Raw genomic sequence first — 15327 nt, 5'->3', positions numbered from 1 at the left:
AGATCTTTTTCTGCTTCTGTACTGACCTGTAGGTATGGTGCCGGTTGTTCCTCCCCAGGTGCATCACTTTGCACTTGTCAGTGTTGAATCCCATCCTATTCTCATCTGCCCACCCTTGTAACCTGTCTGGGTCTGATTGTAGCCTATTCCTCCCCTCTAGCGTGCCCACATCCCCCCACATCTTAGTGTCATCAGCAAATTTGAACAGGGTGCTTTTTTTCCCCCCTCGTCCAAGTCACTGATGAAAATGTTGAACAGTGCGGGCCTGAGGAACGAGCCCTGCGGAACTGCACTGCCCACATCCCTCCAAGTCGAAAATGACCCATCCACTACCACTCTCTGGGTGCAGCCCTCCAGCCAGTTGGCGACCCAGTTGACTCTGTGGGTGTCAACACCACAGTTCCCCAAGTTTCTTAATGAGAATGGGGTGAGATAGTGTCAGAGGCCTTCCGAAAGTCCAGGAGGACTATGTCCACTGCTACCCCTGCATCTCATGATTCGGTGATCTGGTCATAGAAGGCCCCCAGGTTGGTCTGACAGGACCTGCCGCTAATGAATCTGTGTTGGTTACCCCTAAGCATAATCTCCTCCCCTGCTGGCCCCTCGTGGATATGCACCAGAATAATTTTCTCAAAAAGCTTGTCCAGGATCGAGGTAAGACTAAATGGCCTATAGTTTCCTGGGTCCTCCTTCCTCCCCTTTTTGAAGATCCCATCATGTCTTATTGCCAGTGCAGGGGAATCTTGAGATCATGATGCTGGGCTTCCTCTGCACTAGGAAGTAGCAGGTTACCACATCTGGAAACCCTTTCAGCTGATCTGGACTGCCAGCTGAAGGGATGCACCTAGCCACACATTCAATTAATGACATGATAATATCCAGCCACAAAATTATTACACATTTTTGGGGGGAATAACTTGGCTTATTCATTACTTCATGATGCCATTAGTTGCTTTAACCTCAGCTGGGTCATAGCCTGTGATGTAGTTAACTGGTTAATCATGTTTTAGGTGTAATATATGGCAGGGGCCTAGTATACCTACCTTTAATATTGTTCTGTTGTAGGCCATTTTTCCGAAATTTGGTTTTAGTTGGAAGTATTTGTCTGTGAGGGTGTCTATACAAATTGCTGCTCTAATTAAAAAGCCAGTATCATGTGTATTAAGCCCTTGCACATTTAAAAGTGGCCCTGGTATGCTTTAACTAAAGCTCATTCAGTGAGCTTTAGTTAAAGCACCCCAGCAGCCATTTTTAAACCTGCAGGGGCTAATGCACATGATGCTACAGCAATGCTAGAGTGTTGTAATTAGTCTAATCAAGTCTGCTGTAATGCATTATAATTCAGACACACCAGAGCACATGTATATGTATCCTTAGTTTTTAGATTAATGCTGCTTTAACGACTTTCATTTCAGTATATGATGATTCTCATACATGTACACGAAAAACAATAAATCTCAGAAATGGATACAGTTTTGTCAAAGAATCAGTATTTTTGCTTCTTGGTAAATAAAATGTATGTTCTAACATGTTTTAATGCATTAAAATTATCTTCCTTTTTGTCTTTAATGATACATTTATATTCTCAATGCTGTTCTATTGAAAGATGGAATATTTGTTATCAGATTTTTCAGACATTCCATATCCTGATTGGTGTGGACAGACCATCCATAATCACTTAGATGTGGTTTCTCATTCCTCAAAGTTTTCTGGGATTTCAGGCTGTAGTGATGCAGTATCCCATGGTTCAGCTAGTAGCACCAAGAGTACAGATCTTGTACTAGGTAAGCTGGAATACCATTTTAGTATGTGAAAAGTACTTAATCTGTAACATTTTATCTTATATTTAGATATTGCAAAAAAGGCATTCTGTTTTTCATTCACCACAATAAAGCAGTGTAATACCTTTTAAAATATTTTACGATGGTTCTATCAACTAGCAAAGAGCTGATGGGGTCAAAGATAAGAGCGCCAAATTAGAAGCTATAGATACATCTTCCAGTCTGCCATGTAGTCATTGCAGCCTTTTGGAACTCAGTTAACCTTTCTTTGCCTTAGTTTAAATCAATACACCCTTCCCATTTTTTCTAGTGTTGTTATCTTAAACTGTTGGTAATTCATATGAATCTTGAACATTTTATCGCGTACTTTGGATTTTTGGAATAGAACAGGAACCATATTTAGACACTTTGATAAATGCTTCTATTTCTTTAAAATATTATGGAAGATATTTGTAATTTATATTGAATCGGCTGGTGGCTAAGATTTTGAATTAAGATGATTACTTGAAAAATAAAGTAGAACCTTGCCAGCCTAGACAGTTTATAATTCATCCACAGTGACAGACTTATCTTTCAGTTGAATTGGGAGTTTTCAATAGCAGTGTGGTACGACTCAACACCACAATTGAGTTTTCCAGCACTAAAACTGAAATTCTACAAAATATATTACACCGCATTTCTGAATTTCTCATCTACTTTTTTCATAATAAGCTGGTTTGTTGTGTTTAAGTGAATGAAAAATTATGTAGCACTCCTTGATCTTTGCATTTTTAACAAGATTGTTGGAAGTTCATCAAATGCAGTAATTTTTGAGAGTTAGCAGACTTGTTTGTACGGTGTACAGTAATCCCATTTAGCCCAGTGAAGTATGCCCTGTGTCAGTTTCATACAATGAAATCTATTTTCTGAAGGGGTCAAAGCTATCCCAGATGATACACCAGTGTGCCGTATACTGTTGCGGAAAGAAGTCTTACGTTTAGTAATCAATTTGAGCAGTTCTGTGGGAACAAAAGGCCATGAGACTGGGCTCCTGACGTAAGTGAAATGTGTCTTTTGTATTACAATTTTTACCAACGTTCAGTATAAATGTGTTGTAAAATTCTTATAGTTTGTATTCATATCTTTCTGCTGGCTTCAGACTCCATTAAAACAGTTTACACCATAGATCTTCAGCAAAGGATTGCAGTAATAACTGCAAAAATAAGCACTGCATTAGGCATTGTTGCAAAGTTTTGTTAGAGCTCTCTCGCATCCCATGAGTGAGGATCCAGGATGGATAAGACATGTTTATACTTTGGCAGCAATGTGCCACAACAGGGATGTTCTTGAGGACCCCCTGCCCCCCAGCTTCTGCATGCACTCTTTAAACTCAGAAATGTGGCTCTGACCATCAGGGTGAGTGGACAGGGAGTGCAGCACTGACATGCATGCTTTCATCTCTAGCTCGTAAAAATCTGCCTGTTAAGATTTATGGTTAAACCATACCACATTGATTCATAGCTGTTTGTTCAATTGTTTCGTAATAATGCACTGACCATTATGAGTTGTTTTCATTAAATATTTTCTGTATGTGCTATACTGTGGGTTTGGTCCATACATTCAAAACTTGCCAGTTCAAGATACTGTATGAAAAATATAGATATTTCTTGAAGGCTGTGGTCATCTTCAATATTTTATTTAGCATAGTATGAGCCAGGGATGACCACACTTCCAGTCCTTCTAGCTGTGAACCAGTATCTTGAAATGACTGAGAACCACACAATATGCAGCCCTTGAGGTGTGCATGCCCCAGAATCTGTGACTTGGATGCATTGCTCCAGCTCAAATAATTTGTCATTAAGTGACTTTGTAAAATAAATAATAAGCAAAAACTGAAGAAAATCAAAATGTAATAAATTAAAAGATACGTGTGTGTGGGTGCACTTGTCTGTGTGTTGTTGAACTTCTTTCTTTAGCAGCTGCCAGCAACTCCATGAAGCTTGTGAGTCAGTTTGAGAATCCCTGGCATAAGTAAATTAACCACTTTATGAATCAATAGCTAGTTTTTTTCTTCATATCTACTCTCTGTTAAACAAAATCAAAACCATGTACTTCTTAAACCATGTAAGCTCTTCTATTTTAATTGGAGTTTATCAGTACATTGGGAAAATTCTTCTGGTTGCTTAATATTATGATAGAAGTTTAAGCTTCCATAGTGGAGCTGGTGAAAACTTACACCATGTTTTAGCAAGATGGCTGCTAGCAGGCAGGTTTGAAATGCCTATTTTAGGTATTATTTTTAAAAACTTGATGACTGTTAAGTCCTCAGCATATTAATTTTCTTGTTGCTGAATGTTAGACAAATAGCGTGCGTTTATTTTAACCATACTTGATACCGTCAGTTAGGTCAATATTTTGTTCTGTTCTTTGACTTGTTTTTAAAAACGGAACCTACCCTCGGAACTTGAATAGCGTCTTCAAATGTGATATTATTTATATATTCATATGCAAATTCATTTAGAATGTATTTCCTTTAGTTGGACACAAAATAATAGCTAATATGTCAAATTGCTTGTTGTGCCTAAAGAGTAAAATAAGGTCATCTGAATTGCCTACTCCTCCTCTTTGTATCTTGTTGATTGTTTCGGCTCATTGAATTCATAAGCCTCAACTTCTGCAGTTAGAGTTAAATGTCATTAACTATCTTGAGCAGCATGTAATTTAACAGTTCTTAAAATGTAATAGAATTTGAAGTGAGATCATATTTAAACTGCCTTTTTTTTCCTGTTGATCAGCATTAAGGAGAAATACCCCCAAGCATTTGATGATATATGCCTTTACTCAGAGGTGTCCTACTTGCTAGCCCACTGCACATTTCGCCTACCATCTCGAAGATTCATACAGGAATTATTTCAAGATGTACAGTTTTTACAAGTAAGTGGAGGTTTGTTTTAGATGTATTGACATCACTAATACAGGTTCCATGGTTAAACTGAGCAGTGCTTTTGTGCTTATTTTCTAGGCTACAGAATCTAACAGTTAGAGAAACATCTAACACATACTGTGCATCCTCTTTTCCCCTAGATGCATGAAGAAGCAGAGGCTGTTCTAGCAACACCGTCAAAACAACCAATAATTGATACATCAGCTGAATCCTGACCTCAGTTTTGTTTGTTGTGCAGTGTATGAACTTGTTAAAAGCCTCAGATGACTTCTGATTGACTGTACAGCAGAGATTAGGAGGATCATCTTCTAGAGTGTTCCAGAAGTCACCGATACATGAAGAGTGAACAAAAGATATTTTTTCTCAACAAATTACTGCCCCTTTCCTCTGAGCCCTTTGGGGAATCGATAACATTACCATAGTTTTAATAATAGTAATTACCAATATATGCAAGAGCCAAGCACTGAACACCTGCCACAGATTTTCATTTTCTTTTTTAACATGACATTTAAACATAGGGCAGTCTGCAGAAACATCTTTTACATGGTTGACTTGGAATTCTGTTCCAGGTAAGCAGATTGATGCCTTGCATTTTAACCCTTGGACACCAGACATCAGGGTACATGAAGTTCCTTTCCATTTTCAACAATGGAAGCATGCTATTACCGTGGAAACCAGGGGATTAATTTTGGCCCGTCTGTGTTAGTTTTCTTAATGTTTGTAACACTACTTGGGGGATTTATAATCTCAGACAGAAAGGAAAGCCTCTATGAATCTGGGGTTTTCTCATAAGTTATTTTAATGTCACTATAGTTGCAAGAGTTCTTATTTTATTAGCAGTCTCTCCAGTTTTGTTGCATATACTTGTATGATGTTATCTGAATGAGGTAAGGATTTTCACTACAGTTTGATTTGAAAATGAGAAATACTTTAGGTTTAAATCAACTAAAAACTGATTGTTTTCCTTGACCATTATGCATGTATTCTTTGGAGTTTCTACACTCATGTTCATGTAGAATGAACGTTGGTCTTATTCCTAAATGATAATCTCTAACCAGTACGATTTGTGTCAGATGGGGTGAATACTGTATCAGATAACTTGAATACATTTGATCATTGCTGCTTTTGAGGGAAGACTTAGTAAATAGGCAGTTTCCACTTTCCATAGCAGCAAGGGTTTTTTCTAAAATGAATATTTGCTTGAATTTTCAGTGTGTGACTGGTCAGTCAGTAGATAATGCTAATAATTGTAGTGAAAAGCCTTAAATACCAAATTTTCAAGCAGCAGTACTTTAATTTTCTATTGATATTCTTTAGATCTTTTGCACAACTTTTGTGATACAGTGACTGTTAATATGTACAGTAATTGCCTTCACCCTGTTACTAGTGAGGTTGCTAACTTTGAGCGCAAGATGAAAAAAGAAAAACCCCAGTCTTCTCATGCATCTAGAGACTTGAAGTCTTTTTAGCAATTAAATACAAATATATGCAAAATTGTATATATCGTAGTATCGCCACCTTTATTGGAAAGCATGTAATGGAAAGGGTTACCCTTTGATCTTCAGAAGGGTGAGCCGTTCAGCAGAACAGTACTAGGTAGAAGACCGTTTTTATCCATTTGGAAATCATGCCAGATTACTGTTTTAGGTGTGAGGAAAATTTGTTCTAATGGCATTGCCACATCTTATTATCTGTCGTATTGAAAATTTCAACAGGTAGCACTCTGAACTAGTAACAGCAAAAGACAGTTCCTGGTGAAATGTAGAATTCAATTGCTCTTATTGGAAATTCATCACGTGGGTGAAACATTTTCATCTTGCTTTGTAGAATTTGCTTCACTGTGTCATGGTGTGCACTTCATACCAACATGTTACAGTACAGTAGTTACAGCGCTATCAACTTCAGTTCAGAATCAGATCTAGTTCTGTGAGCTTTTCACATGTTCCCACTGAAGGAAAAGCAGAAAAAAATAACTTTGTTGCCATCAGTGACACAACTAACAATGTGTATACAAGACAATTTGATAATACCATGAAAATAACACCTACCAATAACTATTTGGATTGCTTTGGTCTTAAGGAATAAACATTTCTGCAAAACCAAAATGTCAACCACAGTAGACCAAATAGTGGTATAAACTCCAAAGGAAATAATATAGTATTCCCACCAAAAAATGGGATTAGCATATCTTATACAGTAGTTTAAAACACTACCTCAGTTAGGATAGAGTATAAGATATTTAAGTTAACTCTAGATGGGGTTACATCAAGTAACTCCATGTTTATTTTTCTGCAGTTAAGGCAAAATAGATGATTTTTATCACCTGTATTTAAAAAAATCTGTATTTGTCACCAGTTTTATCTATAGCACTTAGTGTAAAATGTTAGAAAGGCCTCTTTTTCCCTAAACAAAAAAGGGAGCAAGTGAAGATTAAAATGTCCTTTTTAAAATGAACGCTACTCTTAACTCCCTTGTGCACCGACATATCTGGATTTCCATCTTCAAGTGCCTACGTGTCCTCAACTACTCAGTTTTGTGTGGGGAGCCATGGCAACAAAAAAGTTAATGTGCTAATCATTGCTTGAAGTTCAGTTGTAATAATATGAATTCTTCAAACTGTATCCATCTTGGTAAATTTTAAGAATATTCATAAGGTGCAGGGTCAGTACCATACATTTCATCAGTAAGGCATTTCTAGACTTAATTTACATTAGATTCACACTAATATTTAGTTTTTATTAGCAAATAAAGGGCACTGTATAATTTGGAGTAATTTGACATTTAGACAAGTGACACACTGTTCATTCCTAATTTTAGAGTTAATTTTAAACATATCCCTTTGCAAAGTTTCTCTTTCAAGAACAGGAATTCTGTCACTTTAAAAAAAAATGACATTGAAAAGAAAAAAGTAAGACTCCTAAAATGAAGTTTGAAAATCCTTCCACTGTTTTGGAAGGGGAAGTGAGAGAAGCCAGCAGCACCTCATCCCAGCCAGTTTGTATCTTTCCAAACCTAAGATTTGTAATGCTTTTGAGCATGTACTAAAACATACAGCATTCATGAACCATGCATGCATTCCAGACATACAGGACTTGCATTTGCTGTGATAAAGAAAACTCCAAAGAGTAAATGTTACAGCATAACCAGAACTCTCAGAGGAGGGTGCCTGAAGCACCTTAATCCATATTTAGGCATCTAAAACAGGCCTGAATTTCAGAGGTGCTGAACTCTCCTACCTCAGTGACTTTTCAGTGGGAGTTGCAAACGTTCACCACCTCTGAAAAACAGTCTTTGAAGTGCCTTCCCCTAAGCATGCACATTCGTGCATGCTCAGTAACTCGGGCCATTGCACACACAGTACTTGAAGTACAGAATAGCTTTCTCTCAGCCAATAGTCCCACTTCTGGACAGACCTATAATGATCAAAACTGCTTTTTCAAGTCACACTAAAATGGTAACGTGTTCAGTAGCTTACACCTTTGAAAAGCTTAATTTTTAGGGTGGTAGGACTGGCCTGAAGACTTGGGTAGGGGTGTTCAGAGGTAAGTTACATTTCCTTAAAGTGCACACCAGCAGAGCAAATAAAGGACCACTCTGAGATTTTTGCCACTGTACTTAAATGTATGCAGTGACCTTGAAAGTAGGTTTGAAACTAATTTGTTGAGAGAGGGAAGTTGAAGAGCAATGGTAACACCTGCAGTTAGCCACATAAGGAAGAGAAATGCCTACTCTAGTTCTCAAACAGCTCAGGGCTGTTCAGCTTCTAAGCAGCCAGGGGCTGGATGCTCAATGGATTGTACCAGTGGATGCCGGCGGCCCCAGGGCTGCACACAGCATGTCCCCCCTGCTGCCCTGCACACCTCTGGGCACTGCCCCTACCCACCTCCTTCCACCCACCATTGCAGTGGGAGCCCCACCTCACCCAAAGCCTCCCCAGCCATCAAGCCTCTCAAACATCCAAGGTCCCAGGGCTTCCCCAGCACTGCAGGCTACACGATCCCACCCCCTGGGACAGGGAGGGGGAAGCTGGAAGGAGTGGGAGCCCAGAGACCCAGAGCAATGGAGGGAGGAGGGGTAGCTAGGTAGGAACCTGGGAGCTACAATTTAACCCCTTGTGAGCTGCCATTTGGGCAGCCTTGGTAATGAAGTGTGATGAGGTGAAATTGTCAATGCTTCCATCACAGTCTGCACTCGGATCCACAGTTGTGGCTTTTTAGGTAAAGCACGTTTCTGTAACAAGGTGAATGTAAGTCCAAGATGAGGAATCTTAATGAAAGAAAGTTTTATAAGGCTGTAGAAATGTCTCCTACATCCTCTCCTTGCTACCCCTATGGGAAGTTCTGATTGTGCTTCATTGCAGAGGCAGCTGAAAGAATATAATTTTCTTCAGTGATGCTTTCATTACTATGCACTTACTCAAGGTGTAGTAGTGAGTTGTAAAGGAATTCTAAGATTGTAAAAGACCTTTGGGAACATACTAGAGCCCTTTTATTTACCCCTGAAAAACTAGTCTTTTGCAATTTTGTTTGTTTGTTTTTTTTTAACTCCTGGCTCTGGTTTCCTAGTTACTTTTGTTCGCACCAGATTTGTATGTTCAGTAAAGAATGTGGATTTTCTTTGGACTATTTTTGTAAAATAGGTGGATAGCAATGCCACAGCATGCAGAAATTGCACATTTTGCTTGACTTGCTTTGTAAAATACACTATTTAATTTGAGAAATGTAATTTATGCCAAAAAGTATAACATGCCATTTTGCCACTGAATAGGTTGTTCTAGCACAAAATGCAATGTCTTAGGGGAAAAGGCAGACATTTTGTAGAAGTAGTTTAAAAAAAAATTAAGAAGTTCCAGTACTGGCTGTCAGAATCCCTAAAACTGCATTATAAGAGATGATGTAAATTAATCTTTTTGAAGAGGGAAGGGATTGTGAAAATCTCAAGAGTTATTCTCCCTGCCTCTAGTGGTCTTTTCTTTTTTTATTTAGTAATACGCTGCTACATATTTGGAGGATCTAGTGTTTGTAGGTCACTGAACAAGACATTGAAATCTGATTTATATTGTATACCTGTAACATAGAAAGAAAAAGTATTTATATATTTTCCTTAAGAATATTTCATTGAGCTGTGTATAATTTAAACAGAGGCTTATCCCAAAATGGTTTTGCCCACCTTGATTTTTTTTTTTGTGTTTTTGTTTTTGTATAGTGTGTACAGTTCATGTCTATGGGCATTAAAAGCCTTCTGAAACATAATCTTATCAAAGGGATGCATTGTTAATAAAATGTACTTAAACTTCTCACAGTTGTCTTGGACTCTTATGTATTTCTAAGTACTAAAAATCAGCTTGATATAGTTAAAATCCTAAATAACTAGAGTTGACTTAAATTTTTTCAAATAAACACTTTTCTGTCAGAAAGGGATTTGTATGTTGATACTTTTTTGTAGGAAAATGCCCATTTTCCAAAAAACTTGGAAATCTCTATAAAGACTTCTCAACTTTTTCATATTTTGTTTACTATTTTGTTGTCAAACTAGCAAACCTTTCAGTGTTTTTTGATGTTGAAAAATGTTTGATGCATGTAATGCGTCACATAATGAAAAATGTTTTTCATCACCAGGATCTTTTAGAAAGCTTTCATAGTTTAAAAGGAACAATTCCTGAAAGCCAAATGAAAAATCTAAGTTTGTTGTGAATCTATCTTTTGACCAGCTCTAAATGTAAACAGGTTGTTTCATTAGTAGTTTCAGATACCATCCTGTAACACGGTATTGAGTTGGAAGTACTGAACTGGCTATTGGAGTGCTCTGACTGCTCTTTTTAGATGCATTCAAAGGGGTGTTGCTTTATGTTTTATCTGATCAACTGTTTCCATATCATTGCATATTTTGAAGCACAGTTGGTTTGTGATACAGCTCTTGCCAGTTGGGTGCGTTCTCTTCATTTGTCAAGGAAGTGGTAGCCAGTCCAGATGCAGGGTTTGGTGGTTCTCAACCGTTTCAGTATCATGGCACCCATCCATAATTTTTTTGGAATTTAGTGGCGTCCTGTTGAAAAATCCTGAGCTCAGATCTAGCTGGTTTAGGTAAAGGTGGTAGGGACAGGACCTCACCCCTCTGTGCCCTGCTTTTTCCACAGTTTTCTCCCACCCAGCCACTAGTCTGTATCTGGAGAGGAAAGCGAGATCCTGCCACCTGGTTGCTTCTCCAGGAACTCATGCATGGCAACCAGAACCATGTGCACCTGCAGCCTCTCCCACTGTCCCTGGGAGCATAGAAACAGTGGGGGTATAAGCCAGGCTGAAAAGTGTGGTCCCATGTCTTCCTTTCTGCACGTGGGCCCACATCCAGGAGTGTTGGGAGCACTAGGGAGTGGGGAGCCACTGTGAGTACTGCTTATCTGCAGTTTACTGGGAAGCCTGGCAGTAAGCAAGGCAAGAAGTGATTGCTTTCCTCTGGCACAGGGACCAGGCACTGTGGCACCCTTGGAAATATCTCACGGCATCCTGGGGTATTGTCCCACCCCTGTTAAAAATCACTGATTTAATTCATCCTCTTGACAAACAAATAGGTTTTCCCAACTGTCTAGATCAGTGGGTTTTAGATCCAAGGCTACCCTCCTATAACTTTTCTGAATTTCCCAGTACCCCACTTGAGAACCCCTGCAATAGTGTCAGCTTACCTGTTTTATCAGATAAACCTAATGCAGACAGGAGCCCACCCACACATCAGACAAAACTAATATGGCCTGGGGATAAATTCATAGTATAGCAGTTCTCAACCAGCTCTCTCTCCAGGCTGCCACTACCACGGCCAGGTGAGACTGTCCTGTGGATCTGTTTCTAGGACGCACTTGCACATGCAGACTGGGAAGTGGTTCCTACCCTTGTCACTGAGTTAAGTCTCAGCCAACAGAATAACCTACTGGTGTTTATTCCAAAGTTTCATTCTTCTGGAAATTAGGACTTATGCCATACCCAGTTGACTACTGACCAGGCCTCTCAGGCATTCCCAATACTCCCTTCCCTCCCACAACATCTGGATACAAGCTGTTACCGTAGCCCTAGGGCTCAACACCCAAGATTCAGGCCATCCTTTTCACTCCAGCCTAGTAGTGTCATAGTGCATAGTTTCATAGTGCTTAGGGTCAGAAGAAACCTAAACAGATCATCGGGTCTGACCCCCTACATGGGCTGGAATGAGTGCGGGGTCCTAACACTCCAGCCAAATATCTGTCCAGCCTCCTCTTGAAGACCCCCGAGGTAGAAAGTCCTACCTCCCTTGGGAGCCCATTCCAGAGCCTGGCAGCCCTGACTGTAAAGTAATGACTCCTGATGTCCAGCCTGAACCTTCTCTCTAACAATTTGTGGCCGTTATTCCTAGCAACCCCGGGTGGTGCCCAGGGGAACAGAGCCTCCCCCAATTCCCACTGGTCCCCCCTGATGAGTTTGTAAACGGCCACCAGATCCCCTCTCAGCCTCCTCTTGTGGAGGCTGAATAGGTTCAGGCCCTTTAGTCTCTGTAGGGCCTGCCTGCTGCCCCTTGACCATGTGAGTGGCCCTCCTCTGGACCCTCTCAATGCTAGCCAGAAAGCCAGCTACCACCTGAAGTCGCAGAACCTGTTCTCCACTCACATCAACAAGCTCATCAAATATGCAGATGAAACGTCACCTGGAGCATGGACCTCCCATCAGTGGAGCAGGAAATATGCTGCATAAAAACTGCAGCTAAAGAACTTTATCCCCAACACCAGCTTCCAATCCTCAGGATGGCAGCTGCCTGGCTGCTCTTAACCATCTCAGAACGGGTATTGCACAGTTTAAGAGAAGCATGCACTCTTGGGGCCTCTCCAATGACCCTGGCTGCAGCTGTGGTGATCAAGCTCAGATGGCCAACCACATCATCTGTGAATGCCCTTACAGCCCTCCTTCAGGTGCCCACAGTCTTATTGACATTAACCCTTCTACCTATTGCTGGCTTCCTGGCTCTCATACTTCCAACATATGAGTGTGATGACACCTGCTTCATCATTCCTCCAGTGCTGAAGCATCTTTACATTCATTGGATGTGACGAGAGACTTGTCTCCAAGGCTGATGGAAGGAGTCCTACAGTCACTGACTGTGGCTTTGGTTGAAAAATAATGGAGAAGTAGTTAACATGCACTATGCCTTTGGTGTTGGAGCATAGGAAAGGGGCAGGGCAGAAGCAATGAGACAAAAAATGTTTCTAGACTTGTGTGTGCGGAAACCCTATATGCCAGGTTTGTTTGGCAGCCAAAAAATTGAGTGAACCTGGAGGTCGGCAAGTCCAGAGGCTGTGTTTTTCATTCTCCAGCTCTCTGTCACTGCACCCTTCCACAGATTCTGCTGCCCTTCAAGGACATGAGGTAAGTGGCATGTTTGATTTAATTGTGCTGCCTGTGGTCTGAATAACAAAACAGCAAGCCTTAATGAGGTGTACACTCTGGACACACTTCTTCAATTAACAAGGCAATGAGCCTTGATGAGGAGGGAACAGCTGAGCCACACTGTTCCAGCACAAGTTAACCATCACAATTATTTAGGTGGTGCCTATAATCCAGAAATAAATAGTATTTGGCAAATTGCTTGTGGTGTTTGCATGATTTAAATACTTGCTGACTTCTTAAGTGACATTTGCTGTACTGTGGTTTCTTGCTAACTAATCTGAATTTTCTTTAAAGGAAAAAGAGACTTCTTTTTTAAAAAAATCCAACAAAATCCAAACTCAGGAGACTGCCTTGTTAGTGGTAGCTTTTTGCCTGCTTTGTGGAAACACATGTGGATAACACTCTGTGTTCAGAGACACAGCGTTTAAATGCTTATGAAAACATTGAAGATTGAACTCCTTAGGCAAGCATCCAGTTTTGGACAGAAGGTAATCTTGTCTATCCAGTTTTTTTAGATTTTTTCACAAAGTTGCTTAACAAGATTCCCAAATAATGGTCATATTGGTTGTGACAATTTGGGGCACCAATGTTCAGTTTACAAATTCCAGTTTGCACTTATGGCCTCTCTGCTGATATCTTTGTTAAATTACTCTTTAAGCATAGAGCTTGTTTTTGACTTAGAATGGGGGTTCTCAAACTTTGTGCTACCATGACCCCAAGTGCTAGATGGTGGCAGTGGGGGACAGGGAGCTCACACTCGGCAACTGCTGCACGCTGCTTCCCCCTGCCGCCACGATGCATAGAATCAGAGAATCAGTGAGTCGGAAGGGACCTAGACAGATCATCGAGTCCGACCCCCTGCCATGGGCAGGAAGGAGCACTGGGGGTGGCAGGGGTCATAAGACCCCCGCCAGGTGCCTATCCAGTCTCCTCTTGAAGATCTCCAGGGAAGGTGAGAGCACCACCTCTCTGGGAAGCCTATTCCAGGCTCTGGCCACCCTTACAGTGAAGTAGTTCTTCCTAATATCTAACCTAAACCTATCCTCCCTCAGCTTGTGGCCATTGTTCCTGGTGACTCCAAGGGGGGCCCTGGTGATCAGACTTTCCCCGAGTCCCTGCTGCTGGCCCCTGACAAGGTTGTAGGCAGCCACAAGATCCCCCCTCAGTCTCCTCTTGCGGAGACTGACAAGATTCAGGTCCCTCAGCCTCTCCTCATAGGGCTGGCCACAGAGGCCCTCAACCATACGAGTGGCCCTCCAAAAAGTTTGCGGCCACCTTTTAAATTGCTCACGACCCCCCAGGGGTTGTGACCCACAGCTTGACAACCTCTGATTTAGAGACTGGTAACAGGTTTTCTTGGATTTATTGAGTTCTCCGCTTTTTCCTCCAGTCTATCCCTTGACTGTAAATGGCTTAGTTTAGCGCACACGTCTCTGTTTTGTTTATTCAGTAAATATCTTTGTTTCACCGAGATCAGATTGAACCCATTTTTCTATGGCTTTGGAAGGTGCCAGAAAAAATGCATGTCATTGTTAAAATCAGTTTTTGATAGGATTTCTTAACTTCTTCCTTCACCATACTGGGATGCTGCTTGCCACCCACCATCCTGGTTTCTTTCTGCCTTGTTCTATGCTCTTCATTGGCAACGCTGCTTTTATCTAATTCACTTAACAAAAATAGGTCTCATAGTAAAAATCTAATACAGTGGGCCATGTCAGTCACTACTACTAGCAATCTTAAAGTTATAATATTATGATGTTTAGATATAATATTATAATGCTAATAATGCTCTTTGAAAATGGCCATGGGCTGAACAGTGGTTATAAAAGGATTTCTTACTGACCAATTTGAAAGCTAATACAAGGAAAGAAGACTGTGTCAGAGGAGAAAATGTGGAGGATGGAAAGAATAGAAGCCCCTGAATTCCCGAGAACAGTGGTTTTCAATCTGTGGTCCACAGACCCCTTGGTGTCTGTAGACTACAGCTAAGGGGTCTGCAAAAGATGACTGTGTTCAAAAGTATGTGAATACCCACATTTACATTTCAAAAATGTCTGTACTTCCATCAGAATTTTTTTAGGGGTTCAAAAATGAAAAAAGTTTCAAACCACTGCCCTCGAAGATTATTTAAACTCGGAGGGCATTTATACACACACATTTTCATGCTCAGACACACCAGAGATCCAACATGCAAACATGGCATCACCTGGATTTGTAT

The 15327-nt window shown here is 40.5% G+C and overlaps 1 protein-coding gene across 1 annotated transcript in view; it reads left to right on the top strand.

Moving 5' to 3' along the window:
- RICTOR (RPTOR independent companion of MTOR complex 2) overlaps positions 1-7034 on the top strand; it is a 154082-nt gene extending 147048 nt beyond the window's left edge. The window contains exons 35-38 of the mRNA XM_019531985.1: positions 1626-1784; positions 2693-2816; positions 4556-4694; positions 4845-7034. Of these exons, the coding sequence (XP_019387530.1) occupies positions 1626-1784; positions 2693-2816; positions 4556-4694; positions 4845-4919 (497 nt within the window). The 3' untranslated portion in view covers positions 4920-7034. The remainder of the gene's footprint in view (positions 1-1625; positions 1785-2692; positions 2817-4555; positions 4695-4844) is intronic.
- The last annotated feature ends 8293 nt before the right edge of the window (positions 7035-15327 follow it).

The sequence above is a fragment of the Crocodylus porosus genome, unplaced genomic scaffold (genome assembly GCF_001723895.1).
Source record: "Crocodylus porosus isolate Cpor-Errol unplaced genomic scaffold, CroPor_comp1, whole genome shotgun sequence".
NCBI lineage: Eukaryota > Metazoa > Chordata > Crocodylia > Crocodylidae > Crocodylus > Crocodylus porosus.
The sequence above is the reverse complement of the archived record's forward strand: the minus strand, read 5'-3'. Positions and strand labels throughout refer to the sequence as shown.